Source organism: Myotis lucifugus, unplaced genomic scaffold (assembly GCF_000147115.1).
Source record: "Myotis lucifugus unplaced genomic scaffold, Myoluc2.0 scaffold_256, whole genome shotgun sequence".
Classification (NCBI taxonomy): Eukaryota; Metazoa; Chordata; class Mammalia; order Chiroptera; family Vespertilionidae; genus Myotis; species Myotis lucifugus.
This window is the reverse complement of record NW_005871304.1, coordinates 1,058,900-1,082,426: the sequence shown is the minus strand read 5'-3', so window position 1 is coordinate 1,082,426 and position 23,527 is coordinate 1,058,900. Positions and strand designations below refer to the sequence as shown.

At 40.4% G+C, this 23,527-nt stretch overlaps 1 protein-coding gene across 7 annotated transcripts; it reads right to left on the bottom strand.

The window, feature by feature from the left end:
- Nucleotides 1-817: 817 nt before the first annotated feature.
- On the bottom strand, nt 818-23,194 carry MAPKAPK5 (mitogen-activated protein kinase-activated protein kinase 5). Of its 7 annotated transcripts, none has more exons than XR_002831705.1 (16): nt 23,024-23,194; nt 19,001-19,060; nt 18,028-18,101; nt 17,478-17,553; nt 16,414-16,511; nt 14,871-14,979; nt 13,095-13,184; nt 12,281-12,376; nt 11,401-11,481; nt 9,311-9,498; nt 7,383-7,503; nt 4,711-4,841; nt 4,155-4,276; nt 3,026-3,130; nt 1,365-1,496; nt 818-1,262 (listed from the first exon to the last, which is right to left on the bottom strand). XR_002831705.1 is itself a non-coding variant. In XM_023762674.1 (15 exons), the coding sequence occupies exons 1-15, from the start codon at nt 23,120-23,122 to the stop codon at nt 1,168-1,170; spliced, it is 1,545 nt and encodes a 514-aa protein (XP_023618442.1). In that variant the 5' UTR covers nt 23,123-23,188; the 3' UTR covers nt 818-1,167. The 7 variants fall into 7 exon arrangements, 4 of the variants coding, with proteins under 4 accessions (XP_023618442.1, XP_023618443.1, XP_023618444.1 ...); XR_002831704.1 differs by having other exon boundaries at nt 1,350-1,496; nt 23,024-23,193; XR_002831706.1 differs by having other exon boundaries at nt 1,350-1,496; nt 4,161-4,276; nt 23,024-23,183.
- Nucleotides 23,195-23,527: the final 333 nt, after the last annotated feature.

The window sequence follows — 23,527 nt, the reverse complement described above, 5'->3', positions numbered from 1 at the left end:
TTCCCGATAATGAAGGTGGTAGAACAAAATAAATGCAGCCCAGAGGATGCCGACATGAAACCTAGGCAGAAACGTTACAGAAAAAAAAGGGCAACTTTAAGAGGAAAAACAACCTGGACCCTATTCGATGCTAATCCAGGGGTGGGCAAACTTTTTGACTCGAGGGCCACAATGGGTTCTTAAACTGGACCGGAGGGCCGGAACAAAAGCATGGATGGAGTGTTTGTGTGAACTAATATAAATTCAAAGTAAACATCATTACATAAAAGGGTACGGTCTTTTTTTTTTTTTAGTTTTATTCATTTCAAACGGGCCGTATCCGGCCCGTGGGCCGTAATTTGCCCACGGCCGTGCTAATCCAAAAGTCCACTTTTCATAAAATGCTACTTTCTCAGAAAAACCACCCCCTAAGTGGGCCAGAAAACAGGGAAAGGACATAGGAAGCAATGGAGCTGGTGAGGGCTGCCAGGAAGGAGAGAGGAAAAGTAGGGTCTCAGGGGAAGGGAAACTGAAATTTTGATTAAACATAAAAAGAATAAACTCAAAAGATAATCCATTAGATTTAAGAATCACACCAATTCCTTTTAACAAATATGGCCAATAAAAAAAAAAAGTGTTACCACTTTTCTCTTAGGAATTAGGGACAACAAAAATGAAGGCTCAGCTCCCTGCCTCTCCCATCATGGGAGCCAACATCTTGTGAATTTCAGCAGACAGTCACCAACATGGATCCACAAACATTTCTTGGCATCAGGGCTAATCTACCAATAGTGCAGAGAGTAAATACACAGGGCAATTAAAACCAAATTCCACAGTATTTGATTTAACTGTTTACTAAGCAGAAAGATCAGTATAGTTGGTCCTTTATCTACCGCTGACAAGTAGTTTTTATATACTTTATTACAAATAAAACAATCTTGCTTGATATAATATCTGTCATCTTACAAACATGACTAAGGAGTCCTAAAATAATGTATATTTCTAGGAGCTAAGCTTTTCTTAAAAACAAACAAATGAACTATACTATTAGTAAATACCATTATCTAAATCTATACAGCATCTTTAAGCAATGTGAAAATGAAATGATTTATTAATTTACATAAAAATTACTTTATACATTAAAGAATAGTTTTTCAGATTATAAAAAAACAAAGTCTGAAGCTGTCATTATTGGGATTCATGGGACGTGGTTTGTTCCTCTATCACTTGCTTCACAATTTCTGCCAGTTTTAGTCGATCTACTTTATCTGTGAATCCACGACCTGAAAGCCAAGAAAGAAAAAGATCAATCTCCAAACTGTTTGGGAGGAGATAGGTTCTTGACAGGAACCCAGTAAGGTACACCTTACCAGTGTCCAATTCACCTTCAAATGGAGGAACCGTCCCCAACACCGATCAAAAGCAGTTTAGACCCCCCATTTTGCAAGTAGCAATTAAGCAGTTCCATTAACCTTGCAGTAAAAATCCAATGTTCAGTACAACAGCAAACAAGGAAACTATGAAGAGAAAGATCTTTGTAATATATATGTTTGACAAAGCACTCGTATCAAGAATATATAAAGAACTCATACATCTATAAGAAAGATATAACTCAACAGAAAAACTAGCAAAAGAATAGGTACTTCACAAAAGAGGAAATCTAAATGGCCACTAAACATCTTTAAAGTGCTAAAGTTCATTAGGGAAAGGCAAAGTAAAATGACATTGTAATACCACTATAATCTATCCAGAATGACTAAAATAAATAGAAAGATAGACGAGAGTTGATGTGGAAGCAGGGTAAGTTAACCCTCAAACACTACTAGTGGAAGTATCAACCAGAATAACCACTTTGGAAAACTCTTAGCAGTACCCACTAAAGCCAAACAGATGAATACCTCCATGAACCAGCGATCCAATCCTAGATATGTAAGAGGTAAGAGAAATTAGTTCAGCAAAACATTCTTCAAAAGATAATACACAAGAGCATTCATAGCAGCCCTTTTCTTAATTACGAAAACCTGGAAATAACTCAAATGTCCATCAGTAGACTATCTACACACACACACACACACACACACACACACACACACACACAAAGGGTGGGCAAAAGTAGGTTAAATTACCAGCCACCACTATCAGAAGTAAGGATACAAAAAAAGAAGAAATAATAATGCAAATACATAATACAATCAATAAATAATAAAAGAATAAACTTTTGCATACTAACAACTGTAAACCTACTTTTGCCCATCCGTGTGTGTGTGTGTGTGTGTAGAAAGAGAGACAGAGAGAGAGAGAAATATATATTGAGAATATATATATATATAGAGAGAGAGAGAGAGAGAGAATGAGAATGATATGCTGCTACACACAAGGCTGAATCTCACAAATATAATGTTAACTAAAAGAAGCCAGACACAAAAGAACACAGACATGTCTGATTCCATTTATATAAAATACAAATCAATAGTGCTAGCAATCAGGATTGTGATAACCCTTGGGGGTGGGAGGTAGTGACTAGAAGAGAGTCCATGTTCCACTACATGTTCTAGGGGCTAGTTATAGGGAATGTTCACTTTGTAAAAATTCATCAACAGTACACACTTCAAATGTGATCCCTTTTCTGTATTGATATTTCAAAATCATTTTTAAAAAAACATACCAGGGAAGCTAATTTCTTCCAGGCTATCACTCTGGATTTCTCTTGTCCAAGAACCAAGCCAGGCTCTAGCTGGTTTGGCTCAGTGGATAGAGTGTGGGCCCCCAAATTGAAGGGTCCCAGGTTTGATTCCAGTCAAGGGCATGTATCTTGGCTGCAGGTTCAAGTGTGAGGGAGGCAACCAATCTATGTGTCTCTCTTCCATCGATGTTTCTGTCTCTCCCCTTCTCTCCCAATCTCTCTAAAAATCAATGGAAAAAGATCTTCCGGTGAGAATTATCAACAATAAAAAAAATAGCTCCAGGTAGGCCTGCAGAGATTCCTACACGTTCTAAACAATCACTTTATTGTATTCCTGGGGAAAGAAGTAATTAAGGCTCCTACCGTTCCAGCTGAAGCTTTGCAGAGTATCTCTCAGGAGTTTGCATTCCCGGTTATACTTCCAAGCCTCTTGCATTACTTCATTCAGCTTTTCATCTTCATTCTCGCCTATTGATAAAGATGAAGAAGTTGCATTTCCCTGCAGCATTATGGGATTTTAGTGTCAGAGATGGAAGGACATGATGTTCAACTTGTTGAAAAGTGATGACTAAAGGTACAAACTTCACCAGCCACTGCTGTTCCTGCTAATGTCTACATGATATATAAACTACTTCTGGTCTTTGAACTCGTCTACTGGGACAGCCTCACACAAATCCTCTGATGGCCCCAGAGTCTTCGCACTGGGGATGGGAATAGGCAGTGTCAGACTATTGCTGAGCAAAAACAGCTTAGGTCTCTGGTTAACCTAATGGACCAAGAGATAGAGGAAGAACAAGGCTGAGCGGGCTACCTTCTTTCTCCTAAGCTCATTTCTTACTTTGGAAGGCTATTGGAGGTACACTAAATATGAGTTCCCTTAAAATGCAAGAAGTAGGAAGACAGGTCAACCCAACAGTTTTCTTGCCTACTACTTTAAGGATCTCTTTCATCTGCTGAGAAAAGCCCATTACACCCCAATGAGTGGGGAAATAACATATTGAAAGCAAACTCTCACTCAAAAGAATCCACATATAAGTCACACTCTGCCCATCACATGAGTAGCAGCAGAGTCCACTTCTGACCTGGGGGCGTATTCTCTTTATTTCACAAGTTAATAAAGCCTTGAACTCTAATGGCTCTGGAAATGACGTCTCCTGACCTTTTCAAACTGAACTTGACCCTGTCCACATTCTCCATTCTCCATCACATGCCCTCATTAATAAACCGAGAAAATATAAAATTACATGCTGCACCTGGCACTGGCAATTAAACCTAAATTACAAATGTCACACAAAAAACAAAAGAAGGGTAGAATTTACCCTAACCCAGTGATATATATAATGTACTTACTTTCTTATACACAAAGATGAAACAGACAACCTCAAATTAAACCACTCCTTTTGTCATGTGCATGTATGCATATGTGCGCGCACACACACACACACACACACACACACACACACACACACACGGCATTTGTAAATGGTGTGACCTTTACCAGCCTGGGGGAGAATACATTGAGCAATCACATCACGGAGCTTTTCCAAGGCAACATTTGAATCCTCGGTTCCATTCTCACGATCGTGGATATACACACCATCCTTTGGCCTGGTGCTTTAAAAGTTTGGGGGAGAGATAATAACAAGGTAAGACCCAAAAACCTAACACTCAACAGATGTTAACTCTAAACATAAAGCAACAGATTTTTCAGAAAATTAACAATAGAGCATCTCCAACTTTTGATGCTATTTAAACAGCTTATTCTTCCCACCCTCTTAAGAGGCAGCTCAGTGGTTGAGCATCAACCTATGAACCAGGAGGTCACAGTTTGATTCCTGGTCAGGGCACATGCCCGGGATGTGGGCTCAATCTCCAGTGGGGGGCATGCAGGAGGTGGCTATCAATGATTCTCTCTCATCATTGATGTTTCTCTCTCTCTCTCCCTCTCCCTTCCTCTCTGAAATCAATAAAAAAAATATATATTTTTTAAAAGGCAGAAAATGGGCCACCCAACCATGAACGAGAATAAATGAAATAAGCTCAGTTACCCAAGTAATTTCCTCTTCCTCAGAATGGGGTTGTTCACAGAGTGCAAGGGTTTGAGGCTGACTTTCAGATCCTGGATTCGCATGTTGGCCAACTGTTCCGCATGAGCCTGCTGGATTCCTGCAACCACCGCCTGAATACAAACACTGTCGTCAATTTTTCATATTCATTTCTGAGTACCTAGAAAACTTTTCTAAGAGCATGGGAAGGAGCTCAAGGAACTAAGAAGGCAATTTCACTATTATGCTGGCCGTATATAAATTTTGATAAAGCAGAGATTCTTCCCCATGGGCCAGTAGGGCCCAGAAGAAATATTAACAAGGCTCATGCTCACAGTCATTGGCAAGGGCAAGTATAAAGAGAGGCAAACGTGTACATCAGAGAAAAGGCTGGCAAGCTACTGCCCGAGAAGCCTCCCAGATTGCCTCCAAAGTGTAGAGAGGCCCTGATGGCTCAGAACCCCAACTGTTTCACACTGAGTGTGGTAAACACTCAAGCACTGGTCTATACACCAGTCAATTAATTTATAATGAGAAATAACTGTCACAAAGTGTGGAACTCTTGAAATCTGTGTCTTTATGACCAATGCTTGCTCTCACTACGGGCAAACCAATGAGGAAGGCAAATACTCAGCAGAAAGCTTTGTAAGAACTAGATGATCCCATTTTTTTGGTATTTTTTTTAAAAAGGACAAATTCTTGAGTGTGTGAGGGTCTCCCCAGAAAAACATCAGGAAGGATACATCACACCATAGATTAGCTCACTTCTGAGGGGTGATATTAAGGCAAGGAAATAAAAGGGAACTTTTGCTTTTTATTTTATATATCTCTGCTCTGTTTGAATTTCAACAATAAATTCTGACCATTTAAAAAAGCAGTTCCAAAAAAAACAAAAAGCAGTTCCTTGTTAAGCGTGCTTTTAGATCAGGAAGAGTTTACAGGAACTATAAACAGTTGCCCTGGCTAACCCCCTCTGGACCCTCATATCTATCTATTCATCAGTGATGGCCCAACCAGAAAGATGGGAATAATTCAAGGGCACAAGTTCAGGCTCCATCTCCTAGACAGGGCTTAGATGGACACTATTCAACATCTGCGTATGTGGCCATTTTTCCAAAGTTGACCTACCCACATCATGACCACATCATTCTTTAACAACAGGAATACACTGTCACGTTGAAGTTCCATCTTATAGCCCTAAGAGCCACTTTTTCTCATTAACAAGATTCTCCAAATCCATACTTGGCTTCATTATGCACTAATTTTAAAATAATTACAGAAGGCAATTATTTCTTCATGTCCAAGATTTTGAAGAAAGCTACATTGAAAACTCATGTACTGACAAACAGAGGATACAAATAATCCCTTTGGATTTAGACTGACCAAACCATTTTTGCACTTACTGGGCATATTTACTAACCAGTAAGGTAACCGTACACAAATCTGAGATGGCAGAGAATTCTGTTCCTTCCAGCTCTCCTTTCTCTCCCATAAACTAAGGGAGGTCTTAGCATTCTCTTTTCCTGTTCACTCATTCTTTGTCACACTTTAACCTCATCCCTTTTAAGAAGGTAGCATTCTCCCTGGCCAGGCTGGCCTGTTTGCCACTGCCTTTGCCTCTCAGCCACACTCTTTCCAGACCACAAATCTCATTTGAGTGTCCATCTACCACTTGAAACAATATCTAAAACCTAAAAGATTTCCCTTCACTCAAACTAGCCTCATTCTTGGTTTTCCTCTATTTGTTGATGGTACTACCTGATGTGCTACCCAACTGTTCCCTTATATCTAATCAGTCACCAAAAATTGTAGAAAAATTGTCTTCAAAAGTATTGAGCCAATTCATTCATCTCTACTTCTCTGCTCTCAGAGCTGCCCCTCAGATTCTAAATTACCACAGAAGTCCTAAGTTGGCAAGTCTGCAAGTCTGGTTAACCATTCCTAAACACCTTCCCTATGCAAACATCTTCTCAAATTTCTACAATGGACTCTCAGCTACATCCTAGTAAGATAAGACTAGCCTGGCCGTTGTAGCTCAGTGATTGAGCATCAATCCATGAACCAGGAAGTCAGTATTCAATTCCAGGTCAGGGCACATGCCCAGGTTGCAGGTTTGATCCCCAGTAGGGGGCACACAGGAGGTAACTGATGGATGATTCTTTCTCATCATTGGTGTTTCTCCCTCCCTCCCTCTTCCTTCCTCTCTGCTATCAATAAAAATATATATATTTTTAAAAATGTAAGACCTGTCTACTTTCAAAGCCTGGTCCTGTCATATGCATCTCACTGACTTTCCATTAATGAAGTTAGGTTGTTTTTCCCACTGACGATCATAGGGAGGATATTCCTTTGAGTGTTGTGCTCCCTTAGTGTATGGTTACCAGGCCTTGATCTGGGTTTTTTATGGGAAGCTCTTTATTTCCAACCCTCATTTTCAGGAAACCAGAGATACTTCTCTGGAAAAGACTGCATGCTCTACATTGTTTTGCCGTTAACCCCTCACTAAGTTGAGTTCCCAGCATTCCTTCTCAACTCAACCTAATCTGCCAACAAAATAAGTATCATTCAAACCCTTATGCATGGAGGGTGGGGGCGGCTGGGGAGAGGTCAATGGGGAAAAAAGGAGACTTATGTAATACTTTAAACAATAAAGAATTTTAAAAAAACACACACACCTTATCCATCATCACTTGAGCAGAGGGTAGAACATTATCCAGGGCCTCAGTTGAGTTTAGCCAGGGGTGGTCCAACACTCCCTCAATGGTGAGTCTTTCCTCTGGTTTGACCTTCAAGAGCCTGTGGAGTAAAGGCCAACAGGGCTGCCATGTACAGTTGCTTCCAGACAACCAGGAAGTTCTGGGGTCTCACACTAACCAGCTCTACTTTCCGACTTTCTTCCAACTCCTACAAGCCTAGGCTTTCCATCTGCAGAGCAGGGGTGGGGTTCTAGTCCCTAACCACTAGCTGTGAGGGCTCTGTGTCCCTAGGCGGTCCTTTCATCTGTACAAACAAAGTGAGGTAAAAGTGGTAGGAAAAAACTTAACCCAGATATACTTCAGCCCAGTAATTAATCCCATGTGTAGGATTAATAAAATAATCCTACATATCGCTCACAGTTCCTGAGACCCTGAATATTGATGTTTTTAGGGTAGTGAGCTCTAATTCCCAAAATGGACTGAGAGTGCTCTTTTGGCTAATGGTGGCTATAAAATTAGTTGCAGGGTCAGGAGGTTCTGAAAACCCAGGTTGCTACTTGTGGTAAAATCTCGGTTACCATATGGCAGGACATGAACCTTTTATTCTAGAAACATTCTAAAGCTAAATACCTAGAAACTCTGAGAAGGGGATGGCATTTCCTTCTAAGCCTAGTGTATTGCTCTGATCAGAGTTCTTTACATCTTACTAGTATGTATTCATGCTGATGCAATTCCTAGCTCACCCCAGCATGCTCCTTGGGCTATTTACAGCACCTCCTTCCAACTACATATCCTCCCGTTCCAAATGTCAGAGTCAGGACAACATGCCTATTTGCTCTTTTATTCTGGATCATTCTGAACAAACAGCTTCAGATTCTAAAGAAAGGATTCATGTTGCTCTAGTGATATTCTATAGAACTGACAAAGAACCACTTAAAGGATATTGATATTTTGGTTAAGTAGCCAAAAAGACAGCATGGGAAGACAGGTGGTGATTTAAATACTGCCTCCACCCTCCTAAAAACCTTTTGCTTATATGTTTTAGAAACTAGCCCCTCTTTAGATACACAGACCCCTAATCATCAGAACAAGCTCACTTATGAAAGGGAGTAATTTCCATAGAGAAAGGACTGTACTGTCAGGAGACAGTTCCCAGATACTGCCCCTTTGATGCTTATCTTTATCACATTACAGATGAAGACACTGAAACCAAAAAAGGAAAAATTGCTGAGTGAAACCAAGCAATAGGAATACTAGAACAGTGCCCAAGACCCAGGCAGCTGAGCCTCCCACATATACCTCAACTTTAGGTCTGACTTCTTACCTAGCCCTCCAGCTACCAAAGGGCTCTGAATGTCAACTGTCCCTCATCTACTTATTAGCCCTAATTCTTCTAACTCTTCCCATCTTCATATATGTCAGAGCAACCAACTAGCAGTGAGAAGGCTGGAGGGTGGGGCCCAGGCCCCACACCATCAATCACATACTCCCACAGCAGCCAAGAAATGAAAAGCCAAAAGCACTGTTATCATCTTAATACCCCAGTTCATTCCTAACGTCCATCCCAAATGATTGGCTTACAGACAAGAGGGCACACAGGGGTCAGGGAGTAGAGATTATCACTAAGGCCCTGAATTAATGCTCACAGAGACACTGGCTACTGAAGGACCTGGGTTCACAACCCAGGGATAAATTCTAGGAATGCAACAGGAGGGAGCAAAGCTCCATTTCCATGGAGGTATGGACACTGAGAACCCTGATCTCAGGCTCCAGGGGTAAGATTTCTGTGATGCTAAATAGGAATGAACATGCCTAAGAAACAAATGACTTTTCTCTACCCAACATTCCCTGTGTCCCAGCACCTTAGGGCTTCCTTGGTCTCCCCGCCCAGTGACCCAGGAACTCACTTCCTCACAACATCTTTGGCCATCTCTGAGATCTGGCTCCACTCTTCCTCTGGGAACTCAAAACTGCCTGTCATGATCTTTCTCCGCATGTCCTTTGGGATAGTCCGACTGTGATGTTTGGAGTAAAAAGGAGGGTATCCACACAACATCACGTAGATAATCACTCCTAAGGACCATAAATCACAGCTCTGAAAGCAAAGAGAAAATGGTCACTCTTAGCAGAGGCACAGCTCCAAATAAAGCCTCCATGGCTGGCCGACATACACAGGCTGAGCTATCCAAGAATCACTTAACAGAGACTGGAAAAGTTTCAGGAAGTCTAACTTTTCACTCCATTTTTTAAAAAATATTTTTAAATTGATTTCAGAGAGGAAGGGAGAGGAAGAGATAGAAACAGCAATGATGGGAGAGAATCACTAATCGGCTACCTCCTGCATGCCCCACACTGAGAATCCAGCTCACAACCTGGGCATGTGCCCTTGACCGGAATCAAACCTGGGACCCTTCAGTCCTCAGGCCGACACTCTATCCATTGAGCCAAACCGGCTAGGGCTCCACTCCATATTTTTTATGTGCCACCTACACTACATAGACACACATCAGCATCTCTCATCATTGATGATTCTATCTCTCTCTCTCTCCCTTCCTATCTCTGAACTCAATAAAAGCATATTTTATAAATAAATAAATACATAAAAAAATAAAAGCATTCACTCCTTTGGCCCTGGCCGGTATGGTTCAGTTGGTCCTGTGCACTGGAAGGTCACTGGTTCGAGTCCCGATCAGGGCACATATCTAGGTTGCAAGTTCGATTCCCAGTCAGGCCATATACAGGAAGCAACTGATCAAGGTATCTCATATCCATCTTTCTTTCTTTCCTTCCTTTCCTTTCCTTTTCTTTTCTTTTTCCCTTCTCTCTCTCTCCCTTTCTCTCCCTCCCTCCCTCCCTAAAATTTTTTAAAAATAAAATAAAATAAATAAAAGCATTTCTTTGGCCACAAAGGACTCATTGTGCCCGCTCCTCCCCCGCCCCCTTTTTTTTTTACTCCTCACCCAAGGACATGTTTTTATTGACTTTACAGAGAGAGGAAGGGAGAGGGAGACAAAAACATCCATCAGCTCTGCCTCCCACATGTGTCCCTACCAGGGTTTGAACCTGCAACCCTTCAGTGCATGGGATGATGCTCCAACCAACTGAGCCACATGGGCCAAGCCTGCTTCTCTTTCTTTAATTAAGGTTGATATATTTAATTTTCAAAAATGTAATTATATCTTATTACATATTTTTATTAAAAATGACTTGTCAATGTAGCATTCAGTGTTCATTTAGTTGCCCAAAATAAAGTTTTTACTTAGACCAACATATATACACATTCAAAAGTAATATCAGCCCTAACCGGTTTGGCTCAGTGGATAGAGCGTCGGCCCGCGAACTAAAGGGTCCCAGGTTCGATTCCAGTCAAGGGCATGTACCTTGGTTTCGGGCACATCCCCAGTAGGGGGTGTGCAGGAGGCAGCTGATCGATGTTTCTCTCTCATCGATGTTTCTAATTCTCTATTCCTCTCCCTTCCTCTCTGTAAAAAATCAATAAAATATATTTTTTTTAAAAAAGTAATATGAACTGTTTTTTCCAACATGTTACTCATCTGCAGTGTAATTTTGATGAATGCCATACTAATTCATGAGCACCATTAGATTCACAAAAAGGAAGAGAAGAAAAAATATTGGGAAATTACATCATGCAGGAAATTCATTGCATTCATGCTGAGATTTTAGCAAGTAAATTTAAAGACAACCCTATCTTTTAAATATGGTCACTGGATTATACAGCTAGCCAAATAAATAACCTCCAGATGACCATAGCCCTTGGCTCCTGCTGCAAAACCTAAATCGATAAGAACCTTACTTTATATTTCATCCGACAAAAACTTAAATTCCAAGTACTCTTCTGCTTGTGGGGCTGCTTCCAGCCTTTTGCACAGGAAGATTAAGGGATAAGAATGGAATGAGCCACATTCCCAGAGGGCCACAAATAGCTCACTGAAAAGAGGCTACCCAGAGGGGTGAAGATAAATATCTCTTCCTCTACCTTGTTGTAAGTGTAGGGTGTTGGTGAGGTAGGTATGATGCCAAATTTCTCCTTTTGATGCCTTCTCTGTGCCTCTAGTACCTGTCAGAGTCAGACCAAAGGGAACAGTTTACTGAAAATCACACAATGACACACAACTTGAGAGACTCCTGGAAGGCTAAAAAGGGTCCACACTGGCAGTCAGCAATCAAAAAAACTCCACATAAACACAATACTTTCAACACCCCGCCCCCCCACACCCTCTTATCACCAGCAATCTATCAGTGCTTGCCCAGGTCAAGAACATTAAGATCAGGTCCCTGGAGGAGATTTATCTATTCTTCCTGCCCATCGAGGCATCTGAGATGACTTTTTCCTGGGGACATCCCTCATGCCTGTGTAAAAGCATGCTGATACATGCAACATGGATGAATTTCAAAAATATACTGAGTAAAAGTAAAACACAAAAGATACATAAATTCTATTTTTATGAAATTCTACAACAGACAAAACTAACCAATAATAACAGAAAGCATGTCAGTGGTTGCCTGGGGCTAGGAATTAAGTTGGGAGCAATCTGACTGGAAAGGCACACGGGACAGCTTTTGAAGTGATGGAAACGTTTTATAACTTGATTGTGATGTTCATCTTGCAGGAGTATCCATTTGTCAAAACTCATCAAACAACACTTCAAGCAGAAGTACTATGTAAAAATCATACCTCAATAAAGTAGATTCCAAAAGAATAAAATGCCTAAATCAAATTAAGCAGCTTTTAGGTTTCTGAAACTGAGCACTCCCCCTCCCATTTGTAATGCACGCCTACTAGTGCTGTAGAGGAGGAATGTGAGTGCACAGGCAGCTTGGTGGCACAGCCAGTGGCAGAAACAGAACATGCTTACCTGAGGTGCTACATAATAAGGGGTGAACTGGGGTGTCATCAAGTCACCTTGGTCAATTTTGGCAAATCCAAAATCACACAACTTCACTGGGGCATCCTGAAATAAAATAAACGGAAGTTATTGCTCCAGAGTTCTCAGTAAACATTAGAGGGAAATCCAGGTGTGCGGCATGTTACCTTGAGCGCTCACAAGTTTCTGATTGAGACCTGAGTATTTGAGTAGTATATCCTCAGGTCTGGAGACAATGATTCATATTGAGGAATTGTTCTTAGTAACACAGAAGTAAGCAATTTCTAGCGACTCACAGTTAGCCTTGTTTTATAACTTACAAAGTCAGCACTAAAATCAAAATCTTACTCAAAAGCTCCCTGGCTCTATAGATTGGCCCATAACTTCTCACCAACATCCATTTTATGATAGCCAGAGTAACTTATTTGATGGGACATGGTGTAGGTGCCAGACGGTAGGGGTTGGAGAGAAAAATACACCTTATCAGGGTTAACAGCAAATACAACTGTTAAGTTTTAAGGTAATATAAAACAGCACATAGATTCTGGCCCCATCCTGAAGTCCCCCCAAATAATATCCAAAATCTTAAGTCCTACAAATACATATAAGAATCATCCAAAATTATCCATGAGAGGGGTATTTCTCTGGGCTTCCAGCAAGGAAATAAGTGGGGAAAAATAAGCTGCCTAAAGCCTTTTCACTTGGGTTCAGAGCACTCCAAACACATACACACACACCTCCACGCCCACTTCGGAACTATGCTGTGAATGGCAGCACTAAAATGCAGAAAAGCAAGGCATCTCACCAAAGAGTTATCCTTGAAGAGCAGATTCTCAGGCTTGAGGTCTCTGTGCGCGATGTTTAACAAGTGACAGTGCTGTAGAGCCAGAGCTATCTGGAAAAGGACATAATGAGCAACCACATCTTAGAAAAATTAACTCTTTAGTGCCCCTAGTTTAGAGAACTCAGGATATTAAAAAATGATCCTTAATTAAGTCCATTAAGACTATGGCTGGTCTTCAATTTTAAAGCAGAAATTAAGTAAAACTTTTGGTACCAAGAAATAGAACTTAGTTTACCTGCAACGTGTATTTTGTTAAGCAAAAAGAAAAAATACAACAGTAAAATGACTCTTTATCAGAATGAACTGATGGTTAAATCCTGTACACAGTGAGGGAAATGAAATGTTTCCACTTGCATTCATCTGCCATGTGACAAGCACTGCAGAGTGAACACTGCACAGACAGCAGGCCTGGTCTCCCCCAGCAGGGCAGCCGCACTGACACGTGGCTCAGAAGGGAGCTGCACTCTCCAGGGAGCTCAACTTTCAAGCTCTGCCCTCAAGAACAATGGAAAGCAGCTAACTGGATTTTTCCACCTGATATTCCAATGTGCTCATCCCACTTGGTGAAATGTGGCCTGTTTAGGTAGATGTGAAGGGGTTTTGTTTTACAGAAGATTATCAGAGCTCACCCTTTAGTCCTAGTATTTGAAAAATACAAGGTATAACTTTTAAAATTAAATAGCAAGAGCAAATTCTGCCTTTTCTTCAACTCTCAGTATGGAAATGTCTTAGCATTCCAAGTATCAGCTCCACCGCACCAGAAAGGAGGCATCAAAAAATGCTCATGGAAAATTTTGAAGGATTTTTTAATTAAGAACCAATTGTGCTAGGCTTTCTGCTTTTCTTTGCCTTGCTTGCTTGACATGAAGATTAGCTTTGAGGGTTTAGCTTTTGATCTCCTCAAGATGTTATTTCCAGTTGGTTTCCTAGTATTGTCTGTGACATAAATCATTTCTCTAGCAATGAAATGTGATATCAAGTAAGCCCTAGCTTGTTTAGCTCAGTAGTTAGAGCGTCGGCCCATGGACTGAAGAGTAATGGGTTCAATAATTCCAGGCAAGGGTACGTACCTTAGTTGCAGGTTCGATCCCCGGCCCCAGCCCTCTGTCGGGGTCAGTGCAGGAGGCAACCAATCGATGTCTCTCTCACATCGATGTTTCTCTGTCTCTCCCCCTCCCTTCTACTCTCTCTAAAAATCAATGGAAAAAATATCCTCTGGTGAGGATTAATTTTTAAAAGTGGCATCAAAATAGAAAGACTGTAACCAGGAATAACCCAGAATTACAAAGACCTTATAATACTACTAAAATCTGAAGAGAGAAAGGTGACTCATAAGCAAAAATTATCTTATATACAATTGTCAGAACATATTTTTACACTATACAATCTTTTAAGTGGTATCAGCAACATTTTATCTCAAAGTTCAATAACAGTGCTTGAAAGCCATGTCTACAGATATCTACAATCTACAAGAGTTAAGATTACCTTCCTTCCAGAGTTTATTTACATCTTATAATAGACAAACAATTGACAACCACTTAAGAATACAGTCCCCCCCCAAAGCATAGAAGGTGTCACATTTCTCCTGTCAAAGCATCTTTTCTGATCACATAACAAAGCAGGCAATGAGAGAGCAAATAGAGCTTTTCTGCAAGCTTTCTTTTATTCCCCCCCAATGAAATTGTGCTTGTTAACCAACATTGTTGGCAGTTTGATTTGTACCCGGGGTTAACTTGCCTGCTTTGTTACTTGGCTGGCTTGCTTCTCTGTAAAGTGCCGGTGCTGGCTGATTCTGTGAAATAGCTCTCCCCCTTCCATCATCTCCATTACAATTAAGAGTCGAGCCCTGTTTGAAAGCATTTGATTTTGTTAAGTTAAAAAAAAAAAGAATTGAAACATCAAGTAGCTAATCTAAAGAGATACCTCATCTACAAAGTGTGTCATTTACTTCCTAAGTCTAGTCCTACCAAGCCCCTTTGAGTGTCCACTACCAAATGGACACTGTGCATAAGGAATATCCCTGACCTAACACTTTCTAAGAAGCTAAAGTGGGAGTGAAAGATTTAGTTTTGAAAATAATGATCCTTTTGAGAACATTACACTTAAGTGACATATTTTGTATATACATTTTAGGGCAGCTAGAATGAAAATATGTTGAAAACAGAATATGACTTTGTGTAGGACATAAATTTCAAGTCATTTGGCTGGGTATTGAGCTGTCTTGGTTTTTCATTCTGTGTGTGTGTGTGTGTGTGTGTGTGTGTGTGTGTATCTACTCCCCCCCGCACACACACTCCACTAGTTTTTTTCATGTGACCCAGAGGATACCCAGCAAGATAGCTGGAAAGGGTTACACAATTACTAAATAAAAGCAAAAGTTCTCATGTTATAAAAAAATTTTTTTGAATTTTGGTTACCATCCTTTGATATAAATGCTTCCAGCTTCCATCCAAATGCTTTCACCAACAGAGCACAGTTGTAAGAAATAATCATTCATTTCCCATTTGTTTTTACAAATCCATCTTCTTTCTCCACCTGGAAAACTTCTTCCTATCCCCTTCAAGTCCTAGTTCCCATGTAAAGCTCTGTGACAACTCACCTCGCCAGCCTACAGCTTGCAGCTCTCCTTTATAAGCTCAAAGTACTTTATGGATGCCTCTCCTTGGTGCCTATCCCATTGCTATAATGGCAGATTTATAGCTCATTCCCTCCAACAGAAAACAAACCTGATTTTAATTTTTAATTTCCTGGAAGAGACTTAGAACACCGTTCAATGGGCTTGCCAAACATTTGGCAGCTAAAAGAATGATGTTGGTTTCTCCCTTTAAAAGGAATGTCAGACTAAGCAATAAGGGCTTTTTGCCATATCAACCTCTAAAACATTGCCTAGAATAATATTTGGTTTCCTTTTGCTAATTTGAAATAGAATCTGTTTTAATTCCACATTACTTGCTTTTTTTAAAAAAGAGAAAGTAATCACAATAATCAGAGAGGCCAGGAGAATAGTAAGGTATAGATGAAACAAGACTGGCAATGAGCTCATCACTCCTGAAGCTGGGTGATGGGTACCTGGGGATTCATTACATAATTCTGTCTGCTTTCACAAACGTTTGAAATTTTCCAAAACAAAATGTAGGGAAGAATGAGAAAGAGGGAGGGAGGGAGGCAGATGGGGAGGAAGGGAAGGAGTAAAAGGGGAAGAGAGAGAGAGGGCACAAAAGAGGAAAACCCACTACATATGGAGAGGTAGGCATAGTATGATGACCCTGTGTAGTCTTACCTGGGGCTGGACTCATGAGGAAACTGTACACTGTTAGCAAACACTTCAATAATTTGAACTATATTTGGGTGTGTGGCACACATCATGTGCAGGCGTACCTTAAAGAGAAGAGAGGAAATGTTTCTGTACATAGGGGAGGCCAACATTTTCTCTCCCAACACCCCCACAAAAAACTGACAACATTAGGCACAAGAGGCTAAGCCTATTACAGTAAAAAACCTTATCACCTAGAATAATGTAAAAAAAAAAAAGAGGGGGATCACACACAGATTATCTCCTTAATGCTCTTTCTATGAAATGAAACCTCAACAACAGATTACTTGCTCCTGTCCTATCCATTAGTAAATGAATTAGCAAACAATTTATTTTCTTTCAGATATTATTCATACATCTGTAAGCAAAAGAGTAAGTCCTTCACTGCACTCTTACTAACATGTCATCACCAGTCCAGATCATTCAAAACAAATGTCTATTTTTAAAAACTAGAAACACATCCTCAGAGTCCTCCTGCAGCACACTTTCAAGACACTTTTCACCAGACCCTTCCCTGTATTATTTTCTCTCCACTCTTCAAGGACGTTTTCCAGTAAGCAAAAGAGGAAGTAAACCTGAATACTCAACTATGTATAAGAATCACATTAATTGAAACAATACTCTACTAACAGCCTTTGGTACTGATAGATGTAGGACTGCTTTTATAATAACACTAGAGGCCTGATGCACGAAATTCATGCAAGAGTAGGCCTTCCTCCCCCTGGCTGCCGGCACCAGCTTCCCTCTGGCACCCAGGACCCGGGCTTCCCTCCGGCTGCCAGCAGGCACCTGGGACCCGGGCTTCCCTTGCAGCCCCAGCTTCATCCAGAAGGTTGTCCAGAAGGTCGTCTGGTCTAATTAGCATATTATGCTTTTATTATTATAGAGGATGAATAGCAAAAAAGGGGTAAGTATGAACTTAAATTTTTTTAAAGATTCTTTGTGCATCTATGCATGAAGCTGCCCTGCTTATAAAATGAATTATTAGGCACTTCAATATTTAGGCAAGACAAGGCAATAAAGGATCATACCTCATTTCTAGCTTTTGGACGATCAAAAAGAATTTTCAGTGCAAACCGTTCTTGGGTAGAATTCTTCACACAGACTCTAGATTTGGAGAAAAAATTCAATCAGAAATCATCTATGTTACAGTGAAAACTAACTTAACAGGTTTGTTCTTTGAGAATTGTACTTCTAATCAAGACTATATCCAGGTGCACCAGAACAAACTTGCCCCCAAGCCTAGCAGGTGGAAAGGCAGAGCAGGATCTCATCCACTCTTCCTAGGCCTCAGCTCCTAAGCCAGGTGATGCCAACGTGAGGCCTCTGCTGGCTACAGGTGACTCTCAGTGGCTCCACAGGATCAACATCTTCAATGATTCCATGTTACAGAACGTGTGACTTGGTCACTTAAGTATATTTCTAAATAGATGAGAAATAGCCTAACTTGTTTAAACACCTCTACTTGTTAAATTAAGGCTGTTTCACAAATCTGGCACCATTGATGCTTCTAATTTAAGGTGCATTTCAAATGGCCCTTTTCAGAGCAATTTTGTCATAGTTTGCACATGGGTCTCTTACCTAACTGGACCACTAATTCCAGCTCCCAGTTTCTGAGTCCAGTTGATATTATATTCCTCTAAAATGGAGGTTTCCTATTAAAATAAAAAAGAGGGGGCAGAGAACAATTCTCCAATTAAAAAGCTGAACAGTTAAACAAAGGTGGGACAACAGAAGATCTTTATCACTCAATATCTCGTCTTCTGAGAGAATCTGATAAACAAAGCTTTGTGTTCTATAGGGCTTTATAATTAGACATGTTGTTTCAATGACTAGATTAGGCATATTTTCCAACAAGAGCAAAAGCAAAAACTTTAGGACAAAAAATTTGTCAGCTCATCTACAAGGTCCACTGGAGTAGAACCACTCAATGTCTTGTTTTGTCTTTGGAGTATACGGGAAAGATTCTTTCAAAATGCTGCACTACTAAATACTGATTTGCTTAAATGGTCAAGTATTTTCTGAGATTCCAGAAAAACTAGTCTTATCTATGCTCCTATGATATAGAGGCCTATATCCTAGAACAAACTGATCAAATTTTTAGAATAACTGAATAAATTGACTTAAATTTTCAAATAAAATAGCAATAAACATCATAGTTAATTTATATAACTTTCAATAGCACCATTTTGAGTACAAAGATATTCTGTCATATTCATTATATAACTATATTTTTTATATTTTTCAACAGTTTTCAATAGTTCCAGATAGATTCTCTACAGTTTAATGCAAGTTTTCATGGAATTCTTGTTTAGTCACTATTATGTTGAGCTTCTGTTGCCTATAGGCAAGAAAGCAATAAAACTCACTTTTTCACATGTAGGGTTCCACATATAGAATAGGAAACTAACTGCAGACCTTGAGAAATTAGGCCAAAACTCATGAGACTTTAAAATTGTCTTGTTGCAATGAAAATCTGATAGACCATATTTATCACTAGAATCTTGATTCCCAGTGTCTGAGAACAGGTTATTTGTCCATGAAACACACTCACTGTGCAGTTAGTATGTGCCAGACACCGGGCTAAGTTCAGAGATGAAAACAGAGCTTCTGCCTAGTGAATATGCAAGTGTATAAAACAAGCTTAGAATAGCCTTCATAGCAATGCTCAACAATCCTGGAATGAATTACTAAAACAGTGTTCGCCAGGGGCTGGCGGGAAAGAGACAATGGGGGAGTTGGTGCTTAATGAATATAGAACTTCAGTTTTACAAGCTAAAGAGTCTGAATATTGATGGTGGTGATGGTTACACCACATTATGAATGTATTTGATACCACCAAACTGTACAGTTAAAAATGGTTAAGATGGTAAATTTTGTTGTATTTTACTACAATTTAAAAAAAAAAGAAAAAAAAAGTAAAAGGATGGAAAAAGATATATCACAAGTAACCATAAGATAGCTGGAGTAGCTATACTGACCACAGACAAAATAAACTTTAAAACAGAAGATGTTAACAGAGAAAGGGAGGCACTTTTGATAATGATGAAAAGGTCAAGTCAACAGGAAGAAATGTCAATTACAAACATATATACATGCACCTAACAAGAATCCAAAAGCAAATGAAGCAAAAATTGACAGAACTTAAGGGAAAAAAAGAAAATTCAAAAATAATACTTGGAGATGTCAATACTCCCCACTCTTACTAATAGATAGAAAAGCTAGACTGAAAATCAGCAAGGATAGAGAAGACAACACTATCAACCAACCTGACCTAACTGACGTCTGCACAGCACTCCATCCAACAGGGGAATGCACATTCTTCCCAAGTGCACATGGAACAGTCTCCAGGATAAAACATATGCCAGATCATAAGTTTCAATAAATTTTTAATCATGGATTAGAGGACAATTTGAGCAACTGTCCCCAAACTGATTAATAGATTCAAGGGAATCCCTACCCAAAAGCCAATCAGCCTGTTCGGTAGTCAGGAGCCTAAATTTAAGTGCTACAGTTAGAGCCCAGGAAAACGGCTTTCCCAGCTGACCTCAGTTCTCACCACTTGAGGGGCAGCCTCAAAAGGCAAAACCATGAATACACACAGTGCCACACACCAAACGTTTAATTGGATGTGATGCCAGCTTGCTTCTGGGGGAGTACATCCTAGTCAGTACTGGTTGTCAGTTATTTTTAGCTTCACTAATTTGTATTGGTTAGGCACACCCAAATTAGTAAGAAGATTCACCAATGACCTGTCAAGAATGTGAAGGCTAGCCCAGCCGGCGTGGCTGTGGTTGAGTATTGACCTTTGAACCAGGAGGCCAAGGTTTGATTCCTGGTCAGGGCACATGCCCGGGATGCTGGCTAGATCCCCATTTGGGGGCATGCAGGAGGCAGCCGATCAATGTTTCTCTCTCATCATTGATGTTTCTATCTCTCTCTCCCTCTCCCTTCCTCTCTGAAATCAATAATATATATAAAGAAAAGTATGTGAAGGCTAAAGAGAAAACAAGAAAATTACGTTGGGCAATAATGACCACGTGAAGAAAACAGCATCTCTTTCTAAACCTCTCTTAAATTGCTATAAGCTAATATTCACCAAGCTCTTACTAAATGTTAGCTATTGTCATAAGCACATTTAGATATTATTTGCTCATTAAATCCTCAAAAATACCCTACGAGCTGGAGACTGTTTTTAGCTCCTTTCTATGGATGAGGAACTAAGGGACAAAGAAGTGAAGTTGACTTACTTAAGGACAAAGACTGAGATTTCAACCCATGAGCCTACCTAGAGAAATTGTTGTAACCACCAGGTAACATTGCCTCCCCATTTATATCTCTACTAGAACTATGTCCTTCTTCTGCTCAAAACTCTCCCAGACTTCACCTTCTTTTTAGGGTCAAAGTTATTCCAATGGTCTATAAGGCCCTACATGGTCTGGCTTCCCATTACATCTCTGTAACAATTTTTACCAGTGATGGCGAACCTTTTGAGCTCGGTGTGTCAGCATTTTGAAAAACCCTAACTTAACTCTGGTGCCGTGTCACAAATAGAAATTTTTTGATATTTGCAACCATAGTAAAACAAAGACTTATATTTTTGATATTTATTTTATATATTTAAATGCCATTTAACAAAGAAAAATCAATCAAAAAAATGAGTTCGCATGTCAGAGGTGTCAGAGGTTCGCCATCACTGATCTATACAGACCCACTGAATTCCAGCCACCTTGCTGTTCCTGGATCACACATGAACCTGCACCTACATTGTGCCTTGTACCTACTGTTCCCACTGCCTGTAATATTCTTTTTTTTAAAATATTTTTTATTGATTTCAGAGAGGGAGAGGGAGATAGAAACATCAATGAGAATCGTCGATTGGCTGCCTCCTACACGCCCCCCACTGGAGATCAAGCCAGTAACCAGGGCATGTGCCCTTGACCGGAATCGAACCCAGAACCCTTCAGTCTGCAGGCCAACACTATCCACTGCGCCAAACCAATGAGGGCTGCCTGTAATAGTCTTCCCAAATACAGGGAAGTTTTGCTCCTTCCTTCCCTTCAGAACTCTATGCAAATGTCATCTCCTCAGAGTCTTTTCTGACCTCCCTTCCTAAAACAGTACACCCATCCTTTTATACCTCTTCTTTAAAACAACCTGACAATGTGTATAACCTAATTCCACCATCTAGAATATAAGCTCCATGAGATCAGGGACACCCAGGAGGCTGGCTTTGCACCAGTAGTGCCTAAGACAGTACTGGGGACAAATGAGACAAAGTTGATTTTAAAAATCTGCCACATGTTGCCTAATTTCACAACCCATTCATATACTACTAACTTTAGGCAACAATTCTTGACCCTATATCAATAAAATCTAAACTAAAAGAAAAAATGGATACTTCAAGGCAGTCTTTATTTTTTAACTGAAAATCAATCATTATAATTATTTTTGTGTGTGTGTATATATCTCTATATATACATGACAGTATAGAGAGTAAATTCTAGTGTTGGCTGAAATGTTGATTTTAAATCTTTCACATGCATAGGATCTACCTTTAATGTCTTCTGAATTTTAATGTAGTTGTATTAAGTTGAGCTTGAGCTGGTATGATGGAAACCTTGAAGCAAAAGTCTGTAATACTAGATATGTAATAGTTTATGATCTTGATTCCTTTTCAGCTGAGTTCACCCCGTCATGTTCCTTCCTAGGTGCTAGATGCTAACAGCTTTGAAAAGCAGTCGTTCTCTGCCTTCTCTCTCCAGCTAGCAGCATATGACTATAGCCTGCAGATATGCCCGACTGGCCCCATAATGCAGGGACACGTGCCATCCTCTTTACAGGGTGAGTCCTTGTGGTTTTCACTTTATTAATGAGCAGAGTTCAAGTTTTTCTAAAACACTTAAAACATGTGTTTATCTCTCTGGAGATACTGATCTGTCAAAGCAATCTTTTAGAACCTTTATTTCTATTATGAAAAATTTGATCTCCCTTAATGTATACATTATTTTTTGATGTATCTTTTAAATGGTGAAGTTTCTTGGTAATGATTGATGATTTCTATAAGCTTTACCATCCAAAAATTTGTTAGAAGTTTAAGTTCTTTATCAGTTATTGGTCATGGTGATTGTGTCCTGAAAGGGAAAATACAGTAACCCTTAATTGCCAATGGATTCCTGTCCCTCAAAAGGAGATGAAATCCTTAAACATGTTGAGTTGACTTAACATTGTAAAATAGTAAATAACACCTATTAGACGTTAAGCTTCATGTTCAATTTATACAAGACTCTAATTTCCTAATCATAGCTAGATAATTTTCTCTTAATGCCTCAAAGAGTTTTTTTTAAAAAAGTAAATCAGGTTTTAGAAAAACTGTCATTTTATTCGGGTCATTTTAGAACACGTAGTAGCTTTTGGTTGTTGTTAACAGAGCAGTAAGTCACAGGACACCGCTAGCTCTTCCTAAATAAACGCAGCGCTCCCTAGGAGGAGGGGAGAGAAAAAGTGGAGGGGAACACACTGGAAAATGAGCACAATCTATTCGCCAAAGGACTGGGTTTGTAGGAAGGCGAACCACCTCCTTCTGAACTGCAGATTTCCAAGAGGCTAGTTTCAAACAAATCGGAGGGATGGGTAAAGTCCAAGTCTCCGAGTGCTGTGGCAGCAAGCGGATCATCCGGAAGCAACTGCTGGCGGCACTTGGGGAGAGATCGAGAGTAGAGCAGTGAGACCCCTCCACCCCATTCCCTCCAGTATCGCCACGCCACTCGACTTCTGTTCCAGGGGAGCACAGGTCCCGCCCCCTGCCCCCCACACAAGCCCTTCGCCCCAGGGCTGCACCACGCAGGCCGCGGGATCCGGGGGAGACCGAAACCCGGGAGCGGCTGGACTCTCACCCCAAGTTCCCTCCGTTTCCTGCGGCCGGTGCGCCGAGCGAGAGAACGCGCAAGGCAGAGCGGAGACGAGCATCTCTCTACTGATGCTTCTCATGTCGCTCTCGACATAGCTGCGCGCGCCCGACGCCGGGAGCGGCGGGAGTGCGCAGCGGCGCCGGTCCCACCGCCGCGAAGGGAGCAAGGGC

Coding starts and splice junctions, on each gene's coding strand:
- MAPKAPK5 (XM_023762674.1), bottom strand. CDS start 23,122: ATGATCCGCTTGCTGCCACAGCACTCGGAGACTTGGACTTTACCCATC. Junction 13,185..14,870: donor CCAGCCAAGTAACAAAGCAG/GCAAGTTAACCC, acceptor GTCCTTTTCCAG/ATAGCTCTGGCTCTACAGCA. Junction 4,277..4,710: donor AGGAAGAGGAAATTACTTGG/GTAACTGAGCTT, acceptor AAACTTTTAAAG/CACCAGGCCAAAGGATGGTG.